Below are 21563 nucleotides of genomic sequence, written 5' to 3'. Positions count from 1 at the left end.
CCTCGAGTGATTGCATGAGCCTCTTCCCCAGCATGTCCCCCACCCACCTACCAAGTCATTTCTAAACGTTCTCTTCGTATTGATTAGCTGGCATGCCTACTTCCCTTTGGTCTAAGAGCTCCTGGTGGCAGGAGCAGTGTCTTCCTCATCTTTGTGTCATGGCGCCTAGCAAAGAGCCTCTTGAGCTAAAATCAAATGAGCTATAGGGGGTTAAGTGGTGTTGGAAGGAAACTTGACTTGGGGTGGTGAACACACAATGCAATATACAGATAATGTGTTATAGAATTGCACACCTGAAACCTATATGATTTCATTAACCAACATCACCCAATAAATTGCCAGCAAAACTGTAGCCATTTCCCTACTGACAGCCCGTCTCCCAGTGCCATGGCTTTTCGGGGCCTGTGAACACATCGTGGGGGGCTTCTCACTGGGTGGAGCTGCGGCGCATCCATGCAGGGCTCATTCCTCAGGAGAGAGAGAAGGAACAGCCATGCAGCCATGTCACCAGAAATTTCACTTACTGGCCTATTTCTTTTTCTTCTGATACATTCTCCAAAATAATTCCAATTTCCTTTCATATATGAAATTCACACCAAACTTCTTATTTTCTATGATTTGGTGACTTAAATGGCTAAAATTATGAACCTAAATTAATGCTGGGGTCCTCATTGCATAATTTCCCTTTGAGCAGCCTCTCTTCTCCTATAATACATCTTCCACCTCTAGACAGAGAGAATGACACCTTCTTCTCTTCTAACTTCCTGTCAGTAGTTGGCCTTATCTTACCCTCGGGAAAGCTGAGTGTTGCAGTGTGGCCATCTTTGCTTCCCATTTCCCTTATCTCCCTCCTCAGCTTTCTCTCTGCTTCTGTCTAGCCCAAATCTCCAGTTTTCCTTTGAATTTCCTACTTTAGGCTCAGCTTACAGTTGTACTCCTATAGTTCTGGAAGGTTCTAGAACAGTCATCCTAGTACCACCTTGCTCTCACTACTTTTTAAATGGCTTATTGCAAATCCCATGGTCTATTTTGTCTTCTTCTCAGTATGTCACTTGGGAAGGTTAAACTAGGGGATCACATGCTATTGTCCTTGTTTGATAAGGATCAGAAGGGCCGAGTGTCTTGCTTAAGGTTAACAACCTAGTATGGGTCAGAAGTAGAACCTCAGTCACCTAATCTCAGTTTAGTGGTCCAGCTAGCATCCACCATCTGGCTTATACTTTGCTACTCTACCCTTGGGCCGTGGTGACTGACTTTGAACTTCTGTGCATTTATTAGCCTTGCAACACTTACCATTCTGGAATATTCCTGACAACAATCCAAGAAGACTAGGAACTGAGCTAAGCCAAAGTGGGGTATTTAGGATTGTCTTATTGATTCATGCTGGCACTGACTGAGGCTTGATATTGTCTCAAACAATTCTATTACTCCTGAAAAAGAGCCAAACAACACCAAGGAGGAGGTGGGATGCATCATTATGACCACTGGGTCTTAGCCAGGTACCTTTGGAGTTCCTGGAACCAGAGACAGGCTTGGCATCAGGCCACACTCGGAGGATTGTCAACCTATAAAATGATGGACTAGAGTGCTGACCTCATTTTTGGGTAAAGAGAAGTGCTGAAGGTTGGATAGCATTACTAATTAGAGTTTCAGAATGGTGGAATTGTGACAGCTAACCTCTGCAGAAAAAAATGTACCTTCCCATCCCCCTGAGGATGCCCTTGGTTATTTGCCTGTGAGTATATGAAGGTAGGGGTGCACGCATGCGCACGTGTGTGTGTGTGTGTGTGTGTGTGTGTGTGTGTGTTGTAGAGGATGGGAGAACTAGAGCAGCTTTAGCTAGAGCAATGCTTTCCCTCTTCTCCCTCCTCCAATTAAAATCAATTTCTATACCCCAACCACAATTCCCTGTAGCCTCATAATCCCTTCAGTTCTAGAGCATGAACCTTCTGGGAGGCCCTGAGAAAATCTCCTACTGAAACTATAGTTCAACCTCCCATCCTTCATTGCTTTGCAGAAGGAACTATGTCTATAATAAATCTAATTCTTTCCATTTTCCCCCAACTAAACCTCCAGAACAAACTATGTATTTATGTATGGAACTAGAAAAGACATTTCACCTCAAGTGAAAACTTGAGCATCTTAAGACAAACACACTGAGAAGAATGACTCATGTTTGCATATGATATTGGCCTTAGCAAAGGCCAGTGTACTCCTCTCCAGCCTTTGCTTTCAAGAACTTGCTGTGGCTGGAACAACTCGGGGTCCACATCAAAGATAAGAGAACTTGTCTGAGGAGGTAGAGTCAAAGAGTCAAGTATTCTGGATTCTCCACTTATTTAACAGAATTACTTATGTAAACATCAATGGGATCTTGTCCTGGACCAAAATGAGGCCCAAGAATGCATTGGATTTATAGTTTCAGATGCTTTATTAGCTAAAGTCCAAAGAGAAGATACAAACGCTGTTTCATTTACCAAGCAAATGCATGAAGCCTAAGGAAAGTTTTGGTCCTTTTTGCTAAGCTGTCAGATGTTCGAGGCAGTTGGCCAGATGGCTGTGTTTTATGTCCCAGTTTAACATTTTCGAGGCTGTTGAATAATGTAGATCCTTCTTATTGGAGTGACCTTCTCCAGAGCAGGTCTGGGTTTTTGATGTGCCATGTGCACTATTGCTGGAAATTTATGGCTGAGCTAAATGTGAGAAAGAAAGAAAAAAATAAGCATATTGGATCTTTTTGACTATGAAATATTAAAGTAGAAAGCAATACAGTTCATCAGGAAAATTTCACAATTTTGTTTACCTCCTTGGTAATATCTCTTTTTTCCTACCACTTCCAGCTCTGAGCCCACAGTGTGTTAACCTGGGTTTTCCCCCATTAATTTATCTCTAATTTGTAAAATTATAATATGTATTACATTAAAGTAATATACATAATACATATGTGTATTTGTATCTATGCTTTGAAGTGACATTTTTAAAGGTAGAGATGGTCCATTGTTTCTGCATCAGTCTTCTAATATTAACAATTATTTTGGCACAACCCATATGCCTATATGGATCACTATATTTTACAAAGGCTATGGAAACATTTGGGAAAGTCCTGAGGGGCAAGAACCCCTCAATTGTCAAAAGAGTAGAAATAAAGAACTTTTGGAGTGCCAGGAACCAGAGACATGAACAGAAAAAGAAGTTAGGAAGAGTTAGAGTTCTTTATTAGGTTGAAACATGTGAAATTGCTATTTTAATAGATAAAAGATGGTGTAGTATTAGTCATTTTATATGGTTCAATCTAAACAGCCTGGTGAAGAGAAGGCTGAGGAATGACTCACTAGTCTCAGCTACCAAATTTCTCATTAGTCATCTCCACATGTAAGACATGTATGAGGAAACAGGCTTAAATAGATTTAAATTAACTGAGACTATCTGACAATAAGAGAACTTTCACAAGGAACCAAAAGACCTTATGGAAGTTGCATTAAGGATGGCTTAAAATCAAAAGGATGTCCAATGATGCAAGGACCTCAGATATAATTTTCCTAGGAAGAGAATTTGGACCCCGTGACCTTTTTGTGTCCATTCTAGTTCTTGGTTTTCAAATCCATAGATATAAATATGAAGGTACATAAGGATGCCTTCTTTAGGAAGCAGGAAAGGAATGCCTCAGCTCACTAGGAATTTAACCGAATCATTATCACACTTAGATGCCCTTGCCTTGACACTCAAATTAAATAAAAGGGGAGATAAACTGCTCATGACCCCAAACATCACGTTGTTTATGGTTTATTTGGGCTCTTCTAAGCCAGGGAAAACATACATGCCCTATATCTCTTCTCAAATGTCCCTGAGCTCTACGCACACACCATTCCCTTTCATGTGAAACTGAACATTAGCAAGCCTGTTCTTCTTGATCTTAAAAAATTAAACACACTGGAAGAATATAAACTGAAGTGTTAACAATGGTTATCTCCAAGGGATAGAATTATGGGCAATGCCTAGTCTTATTCTTTATTTTGCCTATCAGTATTTTTTGAAAATTTTTGTTTTACAATTAGCAGGTTATACAATAATTAAACCCAAGGATGATCTCTGCTGGCATTCTAGCACAAAGGAAGAAAAATCTAAAAAAAAAAGAAAAAGAAAAGAAAAGAAAAAGAAAGAACACTGTCTTCTTTTGTCTGATCAGTTATCATCACGCCACAGGAAATCCACTTTACAGTTTGGTAAGTGTGGCGTGTTTTGTTTTTCTTTTAACATTAGAACCAAAAGGAAACTTAAGAGGTCACTGACTTCAGTAGTTTCCTTCTAGACTGGGTGTCTTTAATGTCCCCTCAAACAGATGGATTATTTCAAGTTAGCTGTAAATCACATTCAAGAGATTACAGGTAGGAAGAACAACCAGGCCAGTTACTTAAAGTCAAATGCAAACTAAGGTAAAGGGGTTGGTGGGGTGAGAAAGGAAATGAACAAGGAATTGTGATATAGCAGAAATCTGGGCAATTAGCCAAGGTGAGACGGAGCAAGATGACAAGTTGAGACTGAAGAGAGAAAGCCACGGTGCGGATGGCTGTTTACGGCTGACGGGTGGAGGCGGGAAGGCGCAGGGGAAGGAGCGCCGGGTGTGGGGACGCCGACAGCGGCATGGGGCCCAAATGCACCTCCCGGCTTATCCGCACGATTTAGAGACGACATGTTTCGATCACTTAAAAACTGTGGTAAAATACACCTAACATAAAATTTACCAGATCAACCATTTTTAACTGTGCAGTTTAGTAGCATTAAATACACTTACATTATTGTGCAACTGTTACTACCATCCACCTCCAGAAATTTTTATTATGCCAAACTGAAACTGTGTCCCCTTGAACAATAAATCCTCATTCCTTCCTTCCCCAGCTCTAGCAACTGCCATTTTCCATGGCGACTGCACCATTTTACATTCCCACCAGTAAAGCACAAGGTTTAGGGTTCCACCTTAACCAGGGCATTTAGCTGAGGCCCTAGAGGTTCTGCTCAGCGGCTTCTCAGGAGGGGAACACGAACGGGGGCGCGGGGGGGGGGGGGGGGGGGGGGGGGGGGGGGGGGGCGGGGGGGGGGGGGGGGGGGGGGATGAGCCGGAGGCTGCCTCTGGGGCTGCTGGCCACCGGTGGCTGGTTTGGGACAGTTTGGGGGCAAAAAAATCAATGGGATTGAGAAAGTAGTGGAAATTCTAGCAACGACAATAGCCTTAGAGAACCTGCCTATAATTATTAAATTACAAATGTACATGTTGCGGAGGATAGTAACAGGGTTTTCTAGCACCTCTTGTGCAGGATGGGGCAAAAGTAGGTTTACAGTTGTGAGCATGTGAAACAGAGTTTATTCTTGTATCATTTATTAATCATTGTATTATTTTCCATACAAACAACTGTAAACCCATTTTCGCCATACCCTTGTATATATGACAAGAGAGTGAAGTTCTCTTCCCCAGATACCCACCGCCTCAATGAGGAATATCCTAATGTAGAAGAACTTGGCGGGGGCGGGGGGGGGGGGGGTTGTAGGTGTAGAGTTTATAAGGAGTCTTCAATTAGAATTGAAACTATAAATAAAATAGTCAGCCCCTAAATGTCCTAATTTTGTGGTGTCGATTTTATGTCAATGGAGATAGGAAGATTTTATTTTCAAGTCTGAATTAGAAATAAGTAGGCATAGCTTGGCAGAGTACAACCTACAACCAGCTGTGCCTTTAGTCTGGCATTCTTACTTTGGGGAAGCTTTGGATTTTTCATCATTCATCTTTGTAAAATGATAGGGTTTGCAGAATGAAAGGTGTTTCTTGTCTGATTCATTAGGGGATGAGAATCTAGGGTAACTCCACAAGAGAAAGGATTCAAGGCCAGTGTCTGTGTAAGGACTCTGTCTTGTTGTGGCTCCATCACATAAGGGCCAACATACTGAACTTGAAAAGCAGATCAATAGAAACTGCCACACTGAGAATTTACCTTCATCTTGGGTAGCTGTGACCTCAGAACCTATATTTTTGGTATCAGAGAAAAAGCTAAAGAAGTATGTTAAAAGTCTTTACGACTGGAGCTGTGAAAGAAATTCTAGATGCAAGAGAATCAGTGGCTGGTTTTGTTTTAGAGCCTGAAGTCAGGTAGCATTGTAGACGGGCAGCTCTTTCCTTCATCTTTCCAGGGTGTTAACTTCCAACTTGAACATTGGCACTTAGATTTCCACACCCTGTTAAGTAAAGTGCTTAAAACAAAACATTCAGCTTGAGTCAATGAAATTTAAGGCTACTCCTAGGGTGATGTTAATCTACAGAACAAGAGAAACCTTTTTAGATTTGCAGATGCCTTTGATAGTTTCCTCTGCCCCTGGATCCCCTTTCACATCTCCTCACTTAAGGTTGGCACTGGTGACGCGCCTGGCAACTTGAAAAGGGGCCTCAACTTTAATTAGGCTTCTACATTCCACCCCCCTCCACACCATAACCCAACCCTGTTACTATTGTTTTAACTGGATACTTCCATGTTTGGAGAAGCTTCACAACTAATGCCAAATGTAACTTCCATAACCATCCAGAGAATTAATATTCTTGGCAGTATCATTCTTTCTCAATCCCACCTTAAAAAATTAAGTACATGAGCCATCATAAATCTCAGAGGAGCCACGTGACTTCTAATAGGTTAAACAATCTCTAAGGAGTAGGTGGAATTTGGTCTAAGGCCAGGTCTCCCAGATTTTTAGCCTAGACAGTTTTCAGGGTTACATAACTCCTTTGCTGCCAAGAATACTGTGTCATGTGGTCTGGCATTAGGCAACACCAATCCTCGTACCACTTAGGGCTGGAAGAGGTGGGAAGGGCTGGCTGGAGAGGTGGGAAGGGAAGGGGGAAATGTAGCGGGGACAGAGATCTGTGTGCAGGGTGGTGAGGGGGAGATAGTGGGAGGAGAAAGTTCAGGCTGCCTCCTACTTCAGTTTATACAGTTCCAATGTTTTGGGGATTGTTTTCCAATCTTCCAAATCTCAATCTTGAACTCTAGGTTGGTTTTAAAGTAGGGCATCCTCAGATAAATAGCATATGGATAGAAATTTCCTGTCATGATTGAATGGTTGTTGAGATCCTATGAATCAGGCTGTGCTTTCACAGTCTTAGACTCTAAGTTCTTAAATTGGTATGAGAATTTAAATGGGTTCTTGGAACTAGACAGAATTCTAGCTAAGGGCATAAATGAATGTTAATAATATGAGAATGTTAATCATATGGTACTATGGTATTTCTTCTGTCCAATTGCATATGTTAGGTCTTCATGACAATGTATCTTTCAGAGGAAATCATAATACAGGCAAAAGTTTATCAGCAGATATCAATATCTGTATCTCTTTATCTTTTATGTCTTTTATTTTTTTTGGTGTGAGGCATATAGTTTATACATATTTATTTTTAAAAATTAAAGTATAATTTATCTACAGTAAAATATACCCTTTTCAGTGCATAGTTCTGTGGGTTTCTACAAGTATATGCAATCTGTGACCACTACCACACTCAAAATGTAGAACCACTTCATCACCGACCCCCCAAAAAATTCCTTCTTGTTGCTTTGTGATCAGTCCCTCCTCCCACCTCCAGCTCCTGACTACCACTGATTTCCGCGATCTATTTTTTAAAAGGCACTGGTCTTCTAACCCCAGGTTGACCTTCATTATGAAATCCTATTACACGTCAGCTTGAATTAGGAATTCAGGGAGGATTTTTCTTAGCTATAAGGAAATATGTGGGTCCCACTAACTTCCATATTCAAGGTGGTCGGTCAGTATGGTAATCTTGGGACTTCCAAGGTTTTTCTGGCCTTTTATCCTTTGCCCAGGATTCCCAAGGATGCCCTGTGGGGTATGTGCCCGGGAACAGAAGGCAGCACGGAGTGAGGGCTAACTGCCTAGCTCTGTGCTAAGCACTTGCACATGTTATATAACTTATTTTATTCTCACAACATCACTTTGACATGGATACTGGTAGTCATCTTCCTATTTAAAGATGAGGAAACCAAGGCACAGAAAAGTGAAGAAACCTGCCCAAGGGACACACAGCTAGTGAACGACAGCCAGCAGAAGACCCAGACGGCTGCCGTCTCATGCCAGGACCTGTTTCAGCCAGGAATCTGTGTAGTCTGAGCCACTTCCTCACATCAGTAAATGCTGAGCTAAGTGTTAAAAGTTTTCCTTTTTAAATGTGTAGTTGCTGTTAAAACTATTTCTAACAGCACGCCATCTCAATGTTGTCTTACTTTTCCAAACACTACTTACTATTGTTGTTGATATTTAATTCTTCTTTTTTTCTTTGAAATAAAGAATTGATATTTTTAACCGAAAGCGAAAGAACCCCTCTATGTCATAGACATATGTGCATAGGTGCGTAACAAACACTATATACCCTTGCATCATACCTAATGTATAGCACTCTCTTTACTGACCACTCTCTTTAAACATTTTATTTTGGGTGAACATACATTCTAGAGGAATGTACCATCCAGTTTCCTTACAATTGCGGCATTTTCTTGCCCCTGAGAACGAGGTGTTTAGTGGACAGGAGCAAGAGAACATGAGAGGCCAGAGTGGGCACCATGCACGCCTGCCCTTCTTGTAAAGCCAGCCAGGCAAAGAGGCACTTACGACCTCACCTCAAATCTACTGGATGGGAGAACAAAGCCTCCCACAGGAGAAGGCTCTGTAGCTAGAGTCTATAATCAAGATCTTGTCTTGTACGATCTGCTTTGTAACATCCATGGGCTTCAGACATATCCTTTTATTTCACTGCCACGAAACCGATGCTACTGACCAGACGGAGTGCAGACAGGTGGCTCTATGCCAGGCAATGTTCTAGGAGCGCACTGTGTATGCGTGCATTCATTCCACACAACAAAACTGTGAATGTGTTCCCTTTCTTGTCTCCATTTTACAAACAAGAAATCTGGGACACAGGATAAGTGACTTGCTCAAGGTCATACAGACAGTAAGCGGAAGAGTCAGTGCCCAATGAGGACTCAGAGGTCTAGCTGCACAGTTCCGCTCTGATATTTTGCAGATCCTTGATGTGGGCAGTAAACATTGCTGTTTATTCCATAAAGGATGACCAGTTCTGTCCCTTCAATAAACATGTGCACAGCTGACAGAGCGGTTTTTCATTGCCTTAAATGCAATGCATCTGCCCCCTAGAAATAAAGTGAGGACCCTCAGCTCACCTATGTAACTGAAAAACAAACTCATGAATACAAAAGCCAACCACTGTCTTTCTGGTAAGAGTTCTCTTAGTTTCTTGAGCTACTTAGAGGAAATTCAAAATATAGACATAAAAATAGCGATGGTCAACCACCTTTATAAACAGACTTTACTGGGTAAAGCCTGCCCGCGCCCAGCCTTCCTCCCGCACGAAACTGCACAGCCCCTCCCTCACCCGCACTCCCCTCGAATGGAGGCTTTCCTTAAGGGAATGCAGCGGTGCGGAGAAGGTCAAAAACTGCTGATTTCCCTACAGGCTGCCTTTTGGTAAAAGCATGCCAATGTTTCCGAGAAATATTTGGGATGGCAAAGTAAAGTTCTGCCAATTTGGTGTCATGATTCTTGCTTTATTTTCTGTCTTATTTTTTGAGACAATTTATTAAATGGACAGTAGGAATTTGGGAGAAACAGCTTGTCTCATTGAGACCTCTTTGTGTTTCTCGGACTGAGAGCAGATTCTTTCACAAGGACATCAAACCTCTGAGCTGGAAAAAACCTCGGCAGCCGTGGGCTCGTTCCCGCATGCAGCCTTGTCGCTGGGCGAATGCTATCTGGAGGGTCACAGGGCGCACCTCACCCGCACTCACCTTCTCCAGTGTGTCATTCAGAGCGTCCACCGGCTGTATTTTGGCAACATTTACAATGGCACTGCAAAGATGAAAAGAATCTTCAGAGAGGACCTGAAAACTTCCCCACTGAAGAGGTTAAATGATTTATGTAGAGGGCGGTCTACTTGGCTTTTAAGCTTTCACTCTGCTTGGCTTCATCTAAAAGATGAAAAATCCTGCCTGTGTGTGCCCATGTGTTGCAAAAAAGCTTTGTGGGCCAACTCATTATTCCCATTGCTTGTAAACTTTTCCTTGAAGTATAATACATATGCAGACAAGGGCACGCGTTATCAGTATATAGCTTGGTGAAGATTCACAAACTTAAAACACTAGTCTAACCAGTTGTCCCGAAGGATAACCACGACCCTGACTTACAGACTAGTTTTGAAGGTTTTGAACTTCATAACATGAATCACATGGTATGTACTCTATTGTTTCTGGCTTCTTCTCTGAGGCCAAGTTATTTTATAGAAGAGTTTCAATCAGGGCTGAGCCTGCAGTAGTTTCTTGAAGAAAACTCTGCACTAGGCATTTCTTTTTCTGGATGGTTTGTGTTGGTTGGTACAAGTTATTAGGAAATGGACATAGATTGATAATGCCTAGAAACTTATTTTCCAGGGTATATTTTTTTCAAAAGCTATTCTCCAAGAAAATGGAAGGGGAGACGTTTGTCTATAAAAATGAGGTGCTTGCACCGGATGCACATGCTCACGAAGCCGATGCAAACGGCAGCGGTGAATTTATGGTGGAGCTAATGCAGCTCCAGCTCCGCCGCCTCTCACTGCATGGGCTTCTTCCACAGCCCTGGGAGGGGCCCGAGCCATTTCATATTGGTTTTTATTGTTTTTCTTTAAGATGGCACCCAAATGCTATAGGCTTTCGGTCCCACCTACTTATATTTATACCTGGTAAACAGGAAGCAAGAGAGAGAGCTATTTCGTGCTGTTTAAGTTCTGTAGTATAGTCCAATACCCATCTTTTAACAACTCTTAGAAAAAAAATTGAGGGTTTTTTAAAAAGAGAGTTCCAATCACCACTTTATTACTCTCTAGACAACGCCCCTTCTGACATTGTTCAGCCAAAGTTGGAATGAATAGTAAGCCCTCTTTTTCTGAGGTGCAGAGACTAGGACAGGCCCACCAGCTGTCAACGAGAAAGGCCTTTCCAAGCTATGACTCGAGTTCCTGAGCTGCTGGCCCTGGCATGTTAAGTGTCACAATGAACAGGGCTTATGCTTAAGTCAGATTTTAGTAACAGAATAAACTTTCAAAATAACCAGCTTGCAGTTCAACAACAGTCTGTTATTGACAGAGTGCTCTCGTTCTTCTAGCAGCTGTCCTCGATGCTGGGTCACAAGAGAATAATACGTGACCCTCCTATTCTTGGGGACTCAACCAAACAGCCTGGCTTTCGTTATGTGATGGTTATTTTCTAGTATCAGGAGAAACAAAAACATATTGCTAAAGTGGATAATGAGTATTTTATTTTAATGTAGAAAAGATCCCCAAACAATTTCCTTTACACAAATGGGAAAGAAAACTTTAAAAACAATCCAAAAATATTTTACAGGAAATAGCCAAAGAAAATCCATAGTATATTTCACTCTGAATTCTTCTGAGACTGTTGCCATTTTGACTCTTGTGGCAACAAGCTTGGGCATCCTCTAGTCGACTCCTTTTCAAATACTCATCAACCTTTATAAACAGACTTTACTGGTAAACCATCTATGGAAACCATTTGAAAAAGCCTCTGAAGTGCCCCTCATTACGCTACTTGGAGGAGCCAGTTCTGCATGTTTATTTCTTTTTGAACATACTAATCTTCCCTAAGACATGGAATGATTGGGCCCTTTTGCATGTCTGATCCAGCCCAGCTTTCTGCTTAGCTCTGAGAATAGTGTGTCAAGGTTATAGTAAAAGAATAGGGAGAAACCAGTCTCAGTATCTATAAGCCTTCCAGCTATGCCAAATATAGTAGCCATTACTAGTTTCTAAATAATTGAGCGATGAATTTAAAACAACAATAAAAGCACTTATTTTTAAGTTAGGAGATTTGCTTCAGCTAAAAGCATACTATGAAAATAGGGCAGCCTAGGGACAATATTTTAAAGGCTCATGTTGAAAATAGGTTAAAGGGACATGCGTCAGGTTTGAATGCATTTAGGACCATGTCATTTAAGGGCAGGACAGCTGGGCTGGACTCAGAGTCGGGGAGAATGGGTGGAGTTAGCGACGGAGGCCCAGAAAGAGTCCTCCAGAAGGAGGCCACCTTTCGCCCCAGTGTGCCTTTTGCCCCCATTCTGCATCACCACTGATTGTGACCCCCCACCCCCACCCCCACCCCATCTTGGTGGCTGCCTCTAACCCTCCTTAGCAAAAGCCTAGGAGCCTTTGGTTTGTCCAAAAATACTGGGAGGCCTCTGACTTCTGGAAGAAGAGTCACTCAAAGCTCCTTGTGGTAATGCAGGAGGAGAAAGTAAGCAGTCCCTTACCCTGTTTTCTCTAATCCTGTTTTTCTGGTGTGTTTCTCCAAGACGCCAATTTCTTGTTTTTTGGAAATCCGCATTCCTCCAGCTTTTACTACAAACAAATACATATCAACATGGGAGTCATGGTTAGAAGAGCAAGGAAGGCATGCTTTATTAATTCAAAGTATGAATTTAGGTTTGAAAAGAATTACAGAACTTATTTTTTTAGAGATCTAAACTTTTACCTAAAACAACACAATATAAAAAGTTACCCTGAAACCACATTAAGGTGAGAGAAATACGTTTTGTGCAAACAGGGTGGGGAGGGGAAGAAGCCCTGAGCCCTGCCTGTTTACATTCAGAGAAGGGGACGGAAGTTAAAAAGGCCGCAGGTTACATCTTCCATCTGGGAGATGAATAACACCGCACTCCCATAGGCATTTCACTGAAAAACATTTTTTCTTGTTATCAGACCAATTACATTCTTCATGATAGCACCCGACAATTACAGTGTGACCCTCCTGTTTTCCCACAAGATTAAAGTTTGTGCGAGGCTTGCATTTTTTTTTTTCAACCAAAGCTTTCAAAAGCCAGATTTCTGAGAATGAGCCAAAAGTCAGGGCAGTGGTGATAACAGGCATTTAATCCAACAGAGATTCTTCTGATCCCACTGGATACCCACCTTTCATCTCAGACCCGAACCTCGGATGTTGGCCAAGCTCAGATATTGCAATGAGTAATTAAATTGCATTAATAATCCTGCCATTCAAGAGATCATTTAGTGTTAATTAGGCTACAGATGACCTAACAGCAATTCAAGTGTTTAACAACGTCAGATGAAATCAACTTTTAAAAAGGAACAACCCATTTCAAATTGCAAATCAAAGCAAATGCTTTTTTCTGTTCCCAGGAAATTTGCACATTTAAAATCTGACAAGCTCAAATGAGAAAAAGCTAAATGGACATTGACTTGTTTGAACCTGTTAATTCTTTTTATGGGGATGTCAAATGGACAGCTTTCTAAAACTAGTTCCAATAAAGTCAAAATAAGAAAAACCAATTTTGCTTCACTATGCTCTTGTGAATTGACTTAGTGTCAATTAAAATTTAAAAAGTTGCTCTTTAAAATAATTATTTAATTTATTGGTTTGATTTTTTTTTTAAGAGAGAGGGGAAGGGAGGGAGAAAGAGAGGGAGAGAAACATCGATTGTTTGCCTCTCATATGCACCCCAACCAGGGACCAAAACTACAACCTAGGCATGTGCCCTGACCGGGAATTAAACTAGTGACCTCTCACTTTGCAGTGCAATGTCCAACCAGCTGAGCCACACCGATCAGGGTTTTATTGGTTTGATTTTAACACATGCATAACACACACAATTCAAAAAGCATGAAAAGGTCTGTAGTCTCCCTCCCACCATTATTTCCCAGCCTCCTGGTTCATCTCCCTAGTTTCTGCTAATGCTCAAGTTTCCCATGTATTCATACACAGATAGTCTATATGTCTACCTACATATTATAACTTTTTATGTTTTAAATATTCTTTTTTTTAAAAGATTTTATTTATTTATTTTTAGAGAGAGGCAAAGACAAAACCTGCAACCCAGGCATGTGTCCCAACTGGGAACTAAACTGGAGAACTATTGCTTTGTGGAATGATACCCAACCAACCGAGCCACACTGGGCAGGACTCTTCTAGAACTTTTATGGTTTCATTTTGCATAATCAATCTTTGATTTTGATTATACATATATACATACATACACACACACACACACAGACACACACACACACACACACACATACAAAAATCCTTAACTCTTCTAGAATGTATTTTGTGTAAGTCATTTGGTGGCATCATAGATTTTTTTTAGAATATTCTAATAATATTTTTAAAATCCATCTTGTATCTATTAACTTGAAATGCCATTTTTATCACATACTAAGTTCTCATATATGTGTGTGTATATATGTGCATGTGTGTGTGCGTATGTGTGTGTGTGTGTGTTTGTGGCTATTTCTGGACTTCTATTCTAATGGAGGTTCCATTAACCTTTCTATGCATTCATATGCCATTACAACTTTATTTAGATTATTGTTGTATTATATTTTAATACTGACAGTTAGTTCTCTTTTGTTATATTTTCCTTGGAGAATTTTACTAGCTATTCTTATTTATTTTTCCATATGAACTTTAGAATCAGCTTGTTAATTTCCTACTGGTATTATTTTTAAAAATCTTGCTTTGAGTTTATAGATTTTTTTAAAAAGAAAACTTGATATCTTTACATTCCTGGTAGCTCTCTGTTCAAGAACTTGGTATGTTTTTCCATTGTTTATATGTTCTTTTGGGTCCCTCAGAAACTTGTTCATATAAATCTCACACATTTATTATTAGATTTATTCCTCAAGCATTTTATCTTTGCTGTTGCTGTTGCTATTGTAAATAGGCCTAGTCTTCCATTATAACACTAACAGATTGTTCTTTTTATATTACTCATATTTATATCTAAATCTTATTAAATTCTCTTATTGTTTATAATAGTTTTAAATTACAAATTTAAATTGATTCTTAGGTTTTCTAAGCTAAAAAAAAGACTAACATGTGAAGAATTACATTATTTCCTGCAAAATAATGTTTAATATTGGTGATAGTGGATATCTTTGACATTCTAATTTTTAAAGAATTGCTTTTAGTGTTTTTCTATTAAGAATAATGTGTACTTATGAGGCTATATATATATATATATGAAGTATATATATTTTCATAAGTATAGAGTTTCATCATGTTAAGGAAATATCCTTCTAGTAGCTTCATTGTACCTGAAAATTACAAATACATATTGAATTTTATCAGATACCTTTTTGGCATAAACAGATATCATATGATTTTTCTGCTTATTGGTATTAATTATATTAATAGATGTCTTACTATGAAACCATTTTTGTATTCATGGAATAAACCCCACTTGGTCATTTTCAATCACTACCAACTTGTTTTTCTACTGATTATGAAAGCCTGGTGCTAGAATTTTGCAATGTTAGATGCAGTCTAGGGAAAAAATGCTATTTCATACCTGGTTTCCTTTAAGTGCATACAAACACATACATATATATACATGTATATATACGAAAAAAAGACACACAAAGTAATCATCAGCAAAGATGAAATTATGTGGAAACATGTTCTGAACAGCCATGGAATCCAGATGTGAGATAAACCGATGGATGGATTTTTCAGGAAGACTGAGGAGTGTGCGCCCCTGAGTAAGGGATGGTAGTGTTCACAGCATCATTGTCTTGCCTATCACGAGGGATCAAACAGGAGTTCGCGTCTTCAATACCCCTCTCAACAGTATTTTTATTCTCCTTATGACAAGTGCTTTTAAAATAGGGTGTATGGTAATGATTTTCTTTTTGGTGCTCCTTTTGTTTTTCCTGATGCTATTGTTTCTATACATTTTCTTCCATCTGAGCTGGTTTTATCTCCAATGGTCGAGGCAAATTGTTATCGTTAAATAAACAAGTTAACAGTAAGGAGACCTGTGGAATGCTGGATTTGTGCATGAATCTGAAAGGACATTGACACACCAGAGAGAGAGAGAGACAGAGAGAGAGAACGTCTAGAGGAGAGTGACCAGAGTGGAGAAGGGAGCCATGCCACGTGAGGACCTAGGGAATCAGGGCAGATCACTTCTGAAGAAGCAAGAGTCAGGCAAGCTTAGGGTACCAACTTCAAAGCCCTGAGGGGCTGTTGTGTGGTAGGAGGAAAGGTTTCTTGGTGAGAAAATGTTATGTAGGGTCAAAGAGCTCTACCGCTCCTGGGGTATGTGATCTTGTGTGAGATGCTTAAACCCCTCTGAGGCTCAGTTTCTGCACCCTTCACCTGATGGTTCAGGTTGTTCTAGAGAATAGAGGGGACATAAGCTCCTGGTAGATGGAAAGTACTCGACAGTTTGTAGTTATTATTTCCACTTACTTTATGTGTTTCCAGATGAAAGAATGAAGACCAAAGAATGGAAATTCCAGAAAGGCAGAGTCTGGTTACATATAACATTGTGTGTTATTCAAAATGGAGCAGATTGCCTTGTACATAAGTACGTCCTTTGCCCGTTGGTGTGTTAAAGAAGTCTGCCTGCCAAGAATGTCTTAGGGGGATTTGGGTGAATTTGGTAGAAGTTTAACTACCAGACGGTCTTTATTATGAAGTCCTTAGTATGATTCTAACTCTTCCCATCTTCTGACAAAAGAAAAACCTATCACTTCCCTCCCTTTCAAAAGAATGTAAGGCACTTAACACAGAAACAAATGCCAAAAAGAAATTTAAAAAATGCAAACATGGGAGTCCCTTATTCTTAAAAATGATTAAATAGAGACATTTGAGGGGAAATTAAAAATCCTCCCAGATGATTCCTACTTTTATCCAGGAGTCTTTGAATCCTCTCTGGTGTCAGGCTGTGCGCTTTAATTGAGTGATTTAGGAAGCGTAAGTGAACTGCACTGTGGATCTGCAGAGCACAGTTCCTGTACCAAACTTGTTCTGGTATGTACTCTCACTTGGTCAGCCATGTACAGTAGAAAAAAGCAGAAAATAATATTCCCATATCTCAGGGTATCTACTATAATAGTATAGTAGATACCCTGAGATATGCCCAGGTTAAGACCTTCACTACATTGAGGAGACTGAACCAGATGGAACCAGTTTGCAGGAGGGTTATCTTCAAAGTTCTACAGGGAACACTGCTTACACTGGTCTCCTGAGATCTAGATAAACCATTGTAAATAAACATTTACAACCCAACACAACCAGGGTCTTGCTCATTTGGCTTATAACAGATAGGTCTGATTTGTGGGAACTCTTCAAGTTCTCACTGTAACTAAATAAATTCATTTAAATTTGTGACATTTACATAATTTCATGTTTGGGACTACATTGTCTTTTGTACCTCTGCACAATAGAAGGATGAAATGGAACTGGTAAATGAAATATGAGCTGATTTAACATTTTAACAGGCCTTTGAATACAAATATATAAGACAAAACTTTAGGTCTTTTCAACAAACAAAATGAACTACAGCAAAAAAGTAAAAGAGAAAGATACTCTTTTGTATAGTTTCTTTAAAATTTATATGGGGAAAATGAAACTTTGTTTTCCTATCTGTGAGTAAGAGTTAGACTCTTGTGGCTCCTTTTGTCATTTATAACTTCAAAAATAGACCTTTGAATTGAGAATGTTATATAATAATTTTCCAGTTAAGGTTTCCAGAAATTTTGCAGTTTTTCATAGAGGGTAGTCAAGATAAAGAAAAGCCTACCACACAAAATTAAGTTTTTTTCCTTTACTAATTGGTAGAGAATTAAAAAAAACATGAAAAAAAAACCCAACAACAACAACAGCCCTGAACAACACAAAGTTTTGTGCAAACTCTGCCTTATGACTTAGAGTTTTTATGTAAAGATTTTAATGAAAAGGTTAGATGTTTGAAAAACACTTCCTTTGCATTTACATTTGATTTTTCAGAGAATTTTAAGCTGCTAATCAAGACCTAAAAGACCCTCATCAGAAGAAGGCCGGGGAGCAAAGAGAGTGGGCTCGGGGGCACTTTGGCAGAGGGTTCACTTTATTTTGAAATCTCAGCCCCACTGCCCTGCAGCTGTGTCACTTGGGACAAGTTCCTCAACTTCACTGACTTTGTTTACTCCTCTGTGACACAAGGATGATGATACTTCCTCAGATGCAGGGATATGGATGTGTCTGGGAGGCCCTGTGCAGGGCCAGGAGCATGGTTCGCGGTGCATGCAGTTGTTGTTGCGGTGCATGCAGTTGTTGTTGCGGTGCATGCAGTTGTTGTTGCGGTGCATGCAGTTGTTGTTGCGGTGCATGCAGTTGTTGTTGCGGTGCATGCAGTTGTTGTTGCAGGCATCCGCTCCCTGCCCCCGTGAGGCCTGGCGCAGTGGGCCTCCCATCCCCTCTCTCCAACCGCACAGATCAAACCCTGTAAGTTGATGCAAGCAGACTGCAGTTGAGAGAATTAAGTCTTTGTCTTTTTTTTCCTCTTCCTTTTTTAATGATGCTGGCCCTTGTGCAGCTGTGGTTACTGCCATTTTCTGCATTAGTTTCACACTTGGGGACATACTCCCCAAACCTCGTTCTCTCTTTAATGAGCCAGAAAACTGATTCTCTCTGGAGGTTCAGTGGTGGCCCCTCTGATGGCTCTGATTCATTTGACTTAAACCAAATTAAAAAGTGCTGGTAATATATAGAAAAACTCATGAACTCCTGTTCTTTCTAGTCCATTACGTATGCACTTGGCTTCCTCGATCACCTCCTCCTCACACATTTTTGGCTGTTCGTGTGATGGGGTTCTTATAAAACTGAGAGTGAGGCAAATCAAAAAAGCAGAAAATCGAAAGCTAAGCTTGCTAGAGTCCAGGCCAGCTCATGTTTAATGTAGTCTTGTTTCATAGCATAAATTTATAACCAGGGCTAACAGAGGTGCAATATATTATATTAATACACATGCAAGAAAAACCACTAAGCACTCGACATGTAGGTGGGAAAGAGTTACAGCTGGCTGACTTCTGAGTGGTTTCATTTTTAACTATGACAGGGCAGGCACGTGTATATTTTCCACCGAAGTTTCCTTCTGTTCTGCCTCCCGCAACAGTGCCTAATGCAGGAGCCCTCAAACGCCCGGACACCTTTCAATCGGGGAGGGTAATTTCTTCTGACAGCCGTGTGTGCCATGAGGCCTGCATTTTACGGCGATTAACATTCATGTGCTGGGTACCTTACGTAGGGCATTGCCTTTCATCCTCCTAACAACCTTACAATATCGGTGTTAGTTATTACCCACTGGGTTAGAGATGAGAAAACTGATGCTCAGAGATGTGGAACGAAAGCAGGTTTAAATCCACATCCGTCCGATTCCAAGGGCCATGCCAGGTCCTTCCCATTTTGCCATGTCTGCTTCCCCTTTTCAGGGACCCGTATATTGCTTATTTAAAAGTCAGGTGAGGATTTAATGGCATTTTGGTGATGAGTTATTGTTGTTCCATAAATTAAATTTAGTACCATAGCAAACTGGTTGAGACTTAAAATAGGTAGCAAGACCAGACGAAGGATGAGGCATCTTTGTTTTTTAGCCTCAGTGGGGAGGCAAAAGTCTGCCTTCATCTCTATTCTAATTATCCCAAACCTCTTATCTGTAGTGTCACTGTTCATAATAATTAATTGTCATGCCAGAGGCATTGTGACATGCCTGATGGATTCATGGTGTGCTAAGTACACAGAGTAATTAGCACTCATTAGTGGTGGGGGCAGAAAGTTCTTGATGGTTTCATTCAAACATTCACTTGGTTAAGTTTATCTCTGTGTTCTTAGTGCATAAATGTAATTTAGCAAATTAGGTTTTAGCTTAACTGTTTTATGAAGGATTGAGGTAGAAATGGTGGGAAGAGAATGGTGTTCTCGTTTCTTTTTTCTTATCTGTCTAATGACTTCTCTAATAATTTGCATATGTAGTTCCTGACCATTAGGTAGCATCATTAACTTTAAATATAGATAATGTTAAATATTGCTAAGTCCAATTATAAATATAAAATGTCGAGAGTCTGCCACAGGAGAGTAGGGCATGGAGCCCAGAATTGGAAACTCAAAATTAATAGTAAAAATTCTGACTTTTTTCAGCTGGGCTGTTCACCAGAAAGCCACTGAACCTCTGGGTCAGTTTTTCAAGCTTTACAAAGGTTGTATCTGCCATCATCCTCTGCAGCAAAGATGACTGAATAACCTTGGCTTACAGTTGCCAAATAAGTATACCAATAAATAAATTTTGTAAATGGAGAAAGGAAAAAAGAAAGCAGTCAAGCTTTTGAGATCTTTCTTAAAGAAAAAAAGAAGGCAGCCAGTTGAAGAACATAAAACTGGCTAAAAATAGGCCTATATGCCTCAGTCAATCTACATGAATATATGGTTAAGTACAATAAAACTAATTTCCATATTCCAAAGACTTGATATATATATATAGCACACATTTAAAATAGAGTGGAAGCGGGGGGCGGAGGGAGAGAGAGAGAGAACAAACTGGATTCTTTGCAAAACACCTGATAACTACCATTTTCAGTCATCCTCCTCCAGTCCTTGGGTCTTTATTAAAAAGTGCTCCTCAGCTTGTTGACAGGGAGACTACATCACTGAAAACACTGCCCGGCCCAAAAGCCTGAGGAGGAAGAGAGAATGACGGTTGTTGTCCTTGTTGTGGTAGCTGGTTTGCCTGGCTATGAAGTCAGATGATGCCCAGGTACCTTGGGAGACTGAGTCTCAGAGCTGGAACCTCTAGGAAGCGGGGTTTCCATGGCAGTAAATCACCACCCAGGTGTGGATGTGTCACTCCTAACCTACAGCCAGGAAGGAAAGGGCCAACCTCCCTCCCTGTCTCTTTCCACAAACACCCAGTTTCCTGTCTCCCATATATAATTAGGTTTTAATTTAACTGGGGCCTGACAAATCCCCAGGTGATTTTATACACAAGTCTAGAAAGATCAAAGACAGAGGAGGAAATCAGGTTGAATGAAGTTAGAGTGACAGTGGGAAGTTGAGGATCTCTGGTGGCTGGGGCGCCTCTGTTGAAGGCACAGGTGGGAGGAAGAGCAGCAGCAGCAGCAGCAGCAGCATCAGCAGCAGCAGCAGCGGCAGCAGCAGCAGCGAGCGCCCTTGCTCTGCACAGGACAGAGGGCAGGTGGGCAGCCTACCTGCAGGAGGATGCCCCCCTCTCAGCGGGGAGGGCAGGGCTTGCACTTCATTTGCCATAGCGTGTGCCAGTGCTGGTGCAGGTGCCGGTGCCGGTGCTGTGCTCCAGAGGGCGAGTGCCAGCTGTGGCTGCCCCGCCGTACCCTGGCTTTATAAGGCTGGGGGCGGGGCCCCTCAAGGGCATTGTTGAGCAGCAACAGGACTCGTCACCCAGCTCTCTGGGAACCTGAATCTCCTTGGAAGATTTTCTCATAGAAGAAAACGTTCTTATTCCCTTCATCTGAGAAGGCAGGGTAGATGACTATGGGAACCCTTATTTTCTTTCACAAAGGAAGAGGGTGGAGAATGAAGTTCAGGGGAAAACTTTTTCTCTCCAACTATCCATCCATCAAGTATATATGGTGAACCTAAAATATGACAGGCTCTTTGTCATATGCTGGCATAACAGGGAGGGGAAAGATTAGATCTTTG

The 21563-nt window shown here is 40.8% G+C and overlaps 1 protein-coding gene across 2 annotated transcripts; it reads right to left on the bottom strand.

The window, feature by feature from the left end:
• Positions 1 to 2460: 2460 nt before the first annotated feature.
• On the bottom strand, positions 2461 to 21203 carry DAPL1 (death associated protein like 1). 2 transcript variants are annotated; one of them, XM_054562322.1, is made up of 4 exons: positions 21095 to 21203; positions 12364 to 12451; positions 9852 to 9912; positions 2461 to 2693 (listed from the first exon to the last, which is right to left on the bottom strand). In XM_054562322.1, exons 1-4 carry the CDS (start codon positions 21150 to 21152, stop codon positions 2577 to 2579), a joined length of 324 nt encoding a protein of 107 aa, XP_054418297.1. In that variant the 5' UTR covers positions 21153 to 21203; the 3' UTR covers positions 2461 to 2576. The 2 variants fall into 2 exon arrangements, with proteins under 2 accessions (XP_054418297.1, XP_054418298.1); XM_054562323.1 differs by lacking the exon at positions 21095 to 21203 and adding an exon at positions 20458 to 20480.
• Between the last annotated feature and the right edge of the window lie 360 nt (positions 21204 to 21563).

The sequence above is a fragment of the Pteronotus mesoamericanus genome, unplaced genomic scaffold (assembly GCF_021234165.1).
Source record: "Pteronotus mesoamericanus isolate MK-2021 breed Mesoamerican mustached bat unplaced genomic scaffold, CSHL_Meso_final scaffold_651, whole genome shotgun sequence".
NCBI classification, from domain to species: Eukaryota; Metazoa; Chordata; class Mammalia; order Chiroptera; family Mormoopidae; genus Pteronotus; species Pteronotus mesoamericanus.
This window is presented reverse-complemented; position numbering and strand designations above follow the sequence as displayed.